The sequence below is a fragment of the Lepidochelys olivacea genome (assembly GCF_965140295.1).
Source record: "Lepidochelys olivacea isolate rLepOli2 genome assembly, chromosome: 10".
In the NCBI taxonomy this organism is placed as follows: Eukaryota; Metazoa; Chordata; order Testudines; family Cheloniidae; genus Lepidochelys; species Lepidochelys olivacea.
In genome coordinates, this window is record NC_140420.1 from 80,927,110 (window position 1) to 80,936,499 (window position 9,390).

Here is a 9,390-nt window from a genome sequence, read left to right on the forward strand (position 1 = left end):
ACATAAGGTTTGAGAGGCTCATTAGTTCACTGGCACTCAGTAGACTGCAGTGTCCTAGGAGTAAATGAAACCCTCTGCCTCTTTATGTCTTTGTTCTGTTCTGACAAAAGAAAACTGTACCTGTTTTTATTCAGCACACGCGATCTGAAAGTTCCCGTGGTGAGAGTTATTTCTCAGCATGTACAAAGTGTGAAATGTATTTGGAGAGAAAAGTTTTTAATTACTATTAGCACTTCTGAGCCTTGAGTTGATGGCAGGACTGAAATTGCTTTACAATCTCTCACATTCAACTCTCATGCTGCTGGTGTCAGAAATGTCATTAATATGGCTGTTATAAACTAAAATGCCAATTTTCAATTTTAAAAAAATAAATTTCAAATATATTTCAGCAGAATGTGTTCATGGTGCTTTTAATCCCGTGCTCACGCCAGTACGTTCTATTCCCTCTCACCACAGGAAAACATGACCCCTTGAATAAAGATATCTTGCACCTTGATTTTGTAGGGTCATGATGATCCAGGTCTAGGGTGGTAGGAAAATATGGCATCTGGGATTAGGGGGCTCATGTCTGGATAGTTATCGGTAGGGCCCTACCAAATTCACGGTCCATTTTGGTCAATTTCACGGTCATAGGATTTTAAAAATTGTAAATTTCATGATTTCAGCTTCTTAAATCTGAAATTTCACAGTGTTGTAATTATAGGGATCCTGACCCAAAAAGGAACTGGCGGGGTGGGGGGAGTGTTGCGGTGCAGCTACCCTTACGTCTGCACAGCTGCTGGCGGTGGCGGTTCCTTCAGAGCTGGGCAGCTGGAGAGCGGCGGCTGTTGGCCGGGCTCCCAGCTCTGAAGGCAGCGCCGCCGCCACCAGCAGCACAGAAGTAAGGATGGCATGGTATGGTGTCTGCAGAGCTGGGCCCTCAGTCAACAGCCGCCGCTCTCTGGAGGCAGCAGTGCAGAAGGATGACATGCTATGGTGTTGCCACCCTTACTTCTGCGCTGCTACTGGCGGGGTGCTTCCTTCAGAGCTGGGCAGCCGGAGAGTGGCAGCTGGAATAGTGTGTCCAGTTCTGGTGACCTAAGAAGGATTTTGATACATTTGAGAAGTTTCAGAGAAGAATCATGAAAATGATTAAAAGACTAGAAAACATGCCATATAGTGAGACTCAAGGAGCTCAATCTATTTAGCTTAACAACTAGAAGGTTAAGGGATGACTTGATTACAGTTTACTAGTACCTACATGGGGAACAAATTTAATAATGGGGCTCTTCTTTCTAACATGATCCAATGGCTGCAAGTTGAAGCTAGACAAATGCAGACTAGAAATAAATCATACATTTTTTAACAGAGTAATTAAACATTGGAACAATTTAACAAGAGTCATGGTGGATTCTCCATCACTGACCATTTTAAAAGGTTGGATGTTTTTCTAAAAGATGTACTTTTTAGGAATGATTTCGGGAACGTTCTATGGCCTGCGCTATTCAGTAGGTCAGACTAGATGATCACAATGATCCCTTCTGGTGTTAGAATCTATAAAAACTCAACTATGCCAATTATAAATGTTTCAAAAACTTAAATATTTGTGTTTTATTAATGTTATTGTGAATGGGACCTCTGGACATAAGCACCAGCTAAATGGGACAATTAATGTGCTTACAGTTAGGCATATGCTTTAAGTATTCTTACTTCAGTTCCTGAAAGATAATTTGTTATGAAATGTGAAGTACTTGAAATAATGTACTGAATGGAGTAACACTGGGAGCTTTCTTTTCATTTGATAAGATCTAACCCTCTTATTGACTATAATAAAATATTGGTGCCTCTTTTTGGGAATAATTGTGGTCTAATGATTAGGGTGGGGGACTGTGAGTCAGGACTTCAATATTTGAATGCTGTCTACAGACTTGTATAACCTGGAGCAAGTAATTTAAACTCTCTCCCTCAGACCCTAATTCTGCAATAACACGCACACGCCTAGCTTTACATGCTGTGAGTAATCCCATTACAATTAATGTGTGTAAAGTGAGCACGTGTAAGTCTATGTAGGATCAGGACTTCCGTTTCCTTAACTATAAAATGGGGATAATATGACACACATTCTGAGGTTGTGAGACTTCATTAATATCTGCAAGGCAGTTTTGATGCTTTGATAAAAAAGGGTATAAAAGTGCACGGAATTATTACCAAATGTCATCCTATTGTTTTGTAGCTATGCTGTTACATTTCTTCAGCAAGGCCTTCATAATGAAATACAGAAGTTTATTTTTCACTGTAATAGTCTGACTCATGGTTGTGAACTTCTATTACATTTGGGGAAGGACTCGAGCTCTTAAAGATTTTAAACTAGTAGTTTCTGGGATTTTGTGTACATGATGAAAGGACCAAAATAATAAATATACTATTTCCAAAATTATAGTTTTTGTTTGTTTCAATCTTCTGCTATTTTATAGCAAGATCCAAAACAAATTACTACAGAATTACAGCCTGGTAAATTGTGCACCAATTGACTCACTTTAACTATGGAAAGTTTACAGTCTGTTGTCTTCCATCTTCACCCCAAAGACTCTTTGAGAAGTGGCATGTCACATTTCAAGAGGCGGTTTTGGAACAGCAATGATATAAAAGCACAGTGCACTCCAAAAAATCGAGACCTCAATGTATAAAGCATAAACTGTCCAGCCAACATTTATTATGCAGCAGCACTGCTGTCAGGGTGGGTTGTTCTTTCTAAATGAATGATGTTCAGATGGATGCCCAAAAATACTCAACATTTTATCATAAGCTCATCTTAAATACATACATACATACCAAGCCACGCTCCTTTGCATTGGTGAAGGGTCTGAGATGCTTTGCTGGTCTTATGAAAATGCAGGTGCTTCTCTCCCTCCGTTTGTAGTACACAGTGTGAACACACACATATGGATATCAGTACATTCACTGGTTTAATGAGAGGCTACACTTAAAAAGCTGTAGGATTATTTTGTTCCTCTCCATGCATTTTTACAAGGAAGAGCAAATGCAGGCATTTAAATTAATAAGTGCAAAATATCTTGCAAACTAATATAGTTTAAAAATTAGAAGCAATTATTTTCAAATACATTCAATAGATTTCAGTCCAGCAAAACTTAAAATGTAAACACCGACTGACCATGGACTGTAATAGCACAAATAGTGCTGTAGGAGTATGATACATTAGTCCAATCCTGCATTTCAATGAACCACAGCGTCAGGTTCCACTTCCTTTTTATCCTGTCATTGTTGCTGCTAATAAAGAAAGATATTAAAGCGAACTATATGCTCTATTAATTATAGAAAGGTGAACTTGAGTCAAATTTGTTACTGACAATGATTAATAATTACTGGTTCTGCTACATAGTCATGTAGTGCATTACAGTAAATAAACATGGTACATTGTTGTATAGTAATTGATTAATTAGCACATTCATACTACACAGCTCAATGGTCTAAAATTGCTGAGTTTGAGATATTGCTCATAATTATTAAAAGAAAAGAAATTGTTTCCATTTCTCAGTTTACTCTTCTGTACAGTCATTTTTTCTCAAACAGAATATTTAATGGTTCAAAACCTTAGGTTTTGTTTAGATAAATCATATCACAGAATTTTTAGTTATGATTTTAAAATATTCCTCTTCCAAGAGCTTTAAAATATTCAACCCAATTTCAACCTCAGATGTTGCTTTCAAACTTCACTAAATAATATCAGTGTGTTTATATAATATGGCCTAAATCAACTTTTCCCCTCACACTCAGGTTAATCTCTTTCATACTCCAATTGCAACATGTGCCAAGAAACCATGGGGTGGTCTCTTCAATGCACAGAACATACAGAAGAATAAAACATAATGATGAGTCGCTTGATTGGTCCATTCAGGGTTCTTTGTGATAGTTTTTGTAAATGAACATTATGAATGCATTTTCTCAGTACTGTCTATTGATTTACCTGCCTTGAACAGGGAGGGGACAAAGGGCATGTCAGTGTGTCTAATTTCCATTTAGTTTCTGAAGTTATTTTTTGGCCACTTCCTACAGTAGTATCCCACAACAGCTCACCTCAGCAGCAGTGCAGATTGATTTTTCTGGAGTGGGATGTCTCATGATCTCACCCTCCCGCTTCCAGTGTTCCTAGCAGGGACCCCCACTTTCCACACAAGGACTGTGCCAACTCAAGGACTCTCCCAGGTGACCTACCATTATCTCTGCCCCCAGGGATCCCTAGAATCAGGAGCTTCCATGATCTCCCCCAATAGCTCTGGGTGACCCCTATCATACGCTTCAGAGACCCCCTGTAATCAGGGACTTGCCGATCAGGGATCCCAGATGACCCCCAGTATCTCCCTCAGGGACCCTAATATCAAAGACCTCAGGTGACCCCCAGTACTCCCCTCAGGGACCCCAGGTGACCCCCAGTAACTCCCTCAGGGACCCTAATATCAAGGACCTCAGGTGACCCCCAGTATTCCCCTCAGGGACCCCAGGTGACCCCCAGTAACTCCCTCAGGGACCCTAATATCAAGGACCTCAGGTGACCCCCAGTATTCCCCTCAGGGACCCCAGCTGACCCCCAGTATCTCCCTCAGGGACCCTAATATCAGGAACCCCAGGTGACCCCCAATATCCCTCTCAGGAACCCTCTTTATCAGGACCCCCAGGTGACCCCATGACCCCTACACACCGCCCTATAACCCGGGAGCCTGCCACGTGACACCTCCCTCAGGGACTCCCAGTCTCCCCACTCAGCAGACCCGCCCGCGCGCCCACCCGCTCCGGGCGCGAGCCGTGCCACGCTGGCGGGCGCGCACGCACAGGGCCGGGGGCGCGCGCGGCCGGGCACGCTGGGACGGCCAAGAGCGGGGCCGGGGGCGCGCGGGCCGGGCGCTGCGGGGGTCTCTGCCCGCGGCATGCTGCTCCTGCGGCAGCTGCACGAGGCGGCCCTGAGGCGGCTCCTCGCGCCCGCCGGGGGTGCCGCCGCCAAGCCCAAGGCCTCCGAGGTGCTGAGCCGCCACCTGCGGCAGCGGGGCCTGCCCCACTGGACCTCGTACTGCGTGAAGTACAGCGCCGTGCGCAACGACCAGTTCGGCCTCTCGCACTTCAACTGGCAGGTGGACGGCGCCAACTACCACGTCCTGCGCACGGGCTGCTTCCCCTTCATCAAGTACCACTGCTCGCGGGCCCCGCGCCGCGACCTGGCGCTGCAGAACGCCGCCTTCACCGCCCTCAAGCTCGTCAACGCGGGTGAGCCGGCCCCCGAGCCCCGCAGGGCGGCCAGCGAGCCCCCTCCGCCCGCGCGGCCCTCGTCAGAGGCGGCGCTAGCCCATGGGGGGGGCAGCAGGAATATTGGGGCCCCCCCACCCCTAGAAATGCTGGTGACACTTCCACCAACCACGCACTGCGGCACACAGCACGGCCCAGTGCGCTTGTGAACAAGCCCCGGTTCAATAAGATGAATGATATTGGGGGGGGGTAATACTGAATCGGGGGCCCCCCCTTGAGCAATTGCTTAGTCTTCTTGTGCCCACTGGCTCCTGTCTAAGATCAGGGACCTGATACTGCACGGAGCTTAGCCCTCCTCAGGTCCCCTTTACCTTGGTCCTTTGCAGGCCGGTAAAGGGTTGATCGCTGTGACTGATGGGTTTTTGGTTTTGTTTTTTAACATAAACTTGTCTAGTCCAAGACTATTCACTGGCCTTTTAACTATTGCTTAGGTAACAAGTTTTTAATACTACTTATGCTAGCCTTCAAAATACCCAGGTGCTCATTCATTCTTCTAAGGAGCATTTCTTGACTACTGAGTGACACCATCAGACTGTCAAGAAAGATATTTGCACCCTACTTGATTTTAAGTATTTTAAAAACTATATTTGACACATTTTAGCAGCTTTAACTTTTAATTTGTAAGGAGATGTTATCATTGAAAACAAATCATGGGACACTATCCACTGAAGTAAAACACCATACCATCTGAAAATTTACCTATCTTATTACAAATAATTTCTAATATTATGGGGGGCCAAAATCTGCCCTCAGTTAAACTGCTGCTACTGCCATTGGCTTTACTGATGTCAACGTGATTGCACAGACAGAAGAGAGCAGAATTTGGCTCTTGAAAATAAGTACTGGGTCTGCCGTTTATTACTTGTTTGCACAGTACCTAGCACAATGAGAACCAAGCTGGTGGTGGTCTTCAGACACTAGCACAGTATACACTTTTATTTATTATTTGTGCTACCATAGTGCCTAGCGGCCCCAGTCATCAACCATGGCCTCATTATGCTTGAGTCTGTACTAACACTGAATTAAAAAAAAGAGTCACTGCCCCACAGAGCTTCCAATCTAAGTATAAGGTGAGACAACAGTTCGATACTGTACAAAAAAACAATGAGACAATATTGGTCAGCATGATAGGCCGTGGTCTTAGCACATCAGCAACCTAATTGTTTAATAATAAGAAAGTATTCGTATAACATTTGTTAGCGATTTACATGAAGAAGCAATCTATCCCCAAAACTTGTTTTAACACTGATTGAAACATTCATCAATTACATTGTAATTTTTTTTAAAAAATGTGCAGATAATAGACATTTAATATTTAAGTGTTGGTTGTTATGAGGACTGTAATCTTTCATATTAACAAATTTTATTGGTTTTGGCTCTGGCTGTTATCAGTAAACTGATTTATGCTACAATAATCACTTTGAAAATTTTACATAATTTGTATTAGAAATGCTCTCTGAGTGTTATCTTTGAGTCTGTCCTCTCTCTGCCTTGATGCTTGGACCTACTGTCAAATCTTATTGCTGCTTCCTCTGTAATAGCACTAAGACTGCTCTGTCTGTCTAAGATAAGCTCTCTATCTGCACAGTCAAAACTCTTATTCAGGCCCTCATCGTCTCCTGTGTTGACTATAACAGTCCCCACATGTCCTTTCAAAGCACTGTTGTTAAGACTGTCTTTCTGGTGCTCCAGTCAGACTCTCTTTATCCCCTGCCTTGTTTGAGGGTTCAATTCAGTAAGGTACTGAAGCACATGCCTCACTTTAAGCATTGAATAGTCCCATTGAAGTCAGTTGGACTATTCATATGCTTAAAATTAGGCACATGCATGCATAGGCACCGAATGAAGGGCCTGAGTCTATCTGTGGACTCCCTCTTTTTCACTGCATCAAATACAAGCTTCTTCTTACATTTTAAGGCCCTTCTGAGCTTAGCCCCTTACTACTTATCCACTTTGTATCTTACATATTACTATAATACAAATAATAAACAATAATAATTGCCAAGTATCAGAAGGGTAGCCATGTTAGTCTGGATCTGTAAAAGCGGCAGAGTCCTGTGGCACCTTATAGACTAACAGACGTATTGGAGCATAAGCTTTCGTGGGTGAATACCCACTTCGTTGGATGCATACCGACGAAGTGGGTATTCACCCATGAAAGCTTATGCTCCAATACGTCTGTTAGTCTATAAGGTGCCACAGGACTCTTTGCCAATAATAATTGCCTTCCTCTTAAACACCTTCCTGGCATCTTCGATGCCAACAATGCCAAGCACCATCACTTCTTTATCCACTTCTCCCACAAACACATTCACATTTTCTGCCATCCCTTGTGCATGAGACACCCTTTCCCCATTGATCTATAAAGTAACTACCCTATTTCCCTTTAAGTCCTGCATGTCCGCTACTGGGATCTCTTTGGGAAACTATGAACAGATAGCAATTAAGTAGAGACCAGTAGAGGGTTCTAATATCTATTTTAAAAAAACATTTTTTTTTAAAGACTAAATCTAGCTTTAAGCATAGCTAGTTCACTATAGCCAAGTGTTTCATATCTCTTTTACCCTTATCTGCCTCCCTTCCAGTCCTTCTGTGTATTCCCCACTTACTACATCTTATTATAAATTAGGACCTGATCCTGCCCTGAAAACTGTCAGGAGACATTCATGAGCATTGGAGTCTGCTCATGTGGTTCTCAGTGCATAATTGGGATCTACGGTTGTAAGCTCTTCAATGCAGGGAATTGTCTTAGTACAGCTGCTTACACAATGAGCCCCCTACTGTAATATTTATATTTTCCTTCATAGCCATTATTTTTAGATATCACTGTGTTAGTTTTAAGAAAAGGAGTAGTTGTGGCACCTTAGAGACTAACAAATTTATTTGAGCATAAGCTTTCGTGAGCTAGAGGTCACTTCATCGGATGCATTCGATGAAGTGAGCTGTAGTTCACGAAAGCTTATGCTCAAATAAATTTGTTAGTCTCTAAGGTGCCACAACTACTCCTTTTCTTTTTGCGAATACAGACTAACAGGGCTGCTACTCTGAAACCTGTGTTAGTTTTAGTTCTCTTGGTTTATAATGGTTGTATGTAACAAGTATTTCTCTTTTGTAGGCATCCCAACTTTATTATATGGAATTGGCTCCTGGTTTCTTGTTAGCGTCACAGAGACTGTCCACACAAGTTGTGGCCCAGTTACTATTTATTTTCTGAATAAAGAAGATGAAGGTGCCATGTACTGAAATTGTGCATTCAAGCACTCTCATTTGGTGGGTTTTCACAACTGTGGGTATTTATATATTCCTGCTGCTTTAAAATATAAACAACTTAAAAATAAACCTTTGTTTTCAGTGTGTTCCTTTTTAATGTGGTGGTGTCCTCAAAAGCCTTCATTGTCCTTTTTTCAGTTACAAAAAATGTTCCTGTTTCAGTAGAGGCATGAAATGAATATTGGCATCAATGAAGATAAGATATTAGCATCTTTGGAAAATGAATTGACTTTTCTACTGTCCTCAAAAGTCTTAGCTTTAAAGACAGTGATTGAAATGCTTATTGCTGAGAAGAATCTTCTGATTATTTTTTTTAAAATCTCCTTTTTTATGTACATTGGATAGGTTATGATGTTTGTAAATTAACCTGAAGGCAAGCAACACAATCTCCAAATACGTTACACATAATTGTAAATGATGAGAGTTTTAGACTCTGTGCATAGGTGTTCAACAATATATAAATTGTCCTAGTACCTAATCAGAGTCTGAAGGAATCTGTAATAGCACCCTTCTTTTATACAGATGTATTGAAATGCTCTTTTAACCCCACAAATTAAAATCCGTATTAACGGACTATGTAGTATGTGTCAACTGAATATTCACATCTAAACATATTTTAAAAGTAAACATCTGAAAAGTGGTTCCACCTTTTTCTTTCAATATCTGAATTCACAATTCTGTGTTTTCTTTGGCTATAGTTGATTTTATCTCTCACATCTAAAGCAGTCTAAAAGAAGCAGTTCCGCACACTGCTTTACAGGTCTGAGGGTATTGATCCCATTAATAGTGTTTATTGTGATCAGACCAAGAGTTGCTAAACACCAC

At 42.0% G+C, this 9,390-nt stretch overlaps 1 protein-coding gene across 1 annotated transcript; it reads left to right on the forward strand.

Annotated features, from left to right (window-relative positions):
* Positions 1-4,857: 4,857 nt before the first annotated feature.
* LOC311527743 (uncharacterized protein C15orf61) lies at positions 4,858-8,634 on the forward strand. Its single transcript, XM_084642045.1, has 2 exons — positions 4,858-5,256; positions 8,411-8,634. Exons 1-2 carry the CDS (start codon positions 4,923-4,925, stop codon positions 8,536-8,538), a joined length of 462 nt encoding a protein of 153 aa, XP_084498171.1. The 5' UTR covers positions 4,858-4,922; the 3' UTR covers positions 8,539-8,634.
* The last annotated feature ends 756 nt before the right edge of the window (positions 8,635-9,390 follow it).

Excerpts from the sequence above, each read along its gene's own strand:
- LOC311527743 (XM_084642045.1), top strand. The coding sequence starts at position 4,923 with ATGCTGCTCCTGCGGCAGCTGCACGAGGCGGCCCTGAGGCGGCTCCTC. Across the intron at positions 5,257-8,410 it reads CCTCAAGCTCGTCAACGCGG|GCATCCCAACTTTATTATAT; the intron begins GTGAGCCGGCCC and ends TCTCTTTTGTAG.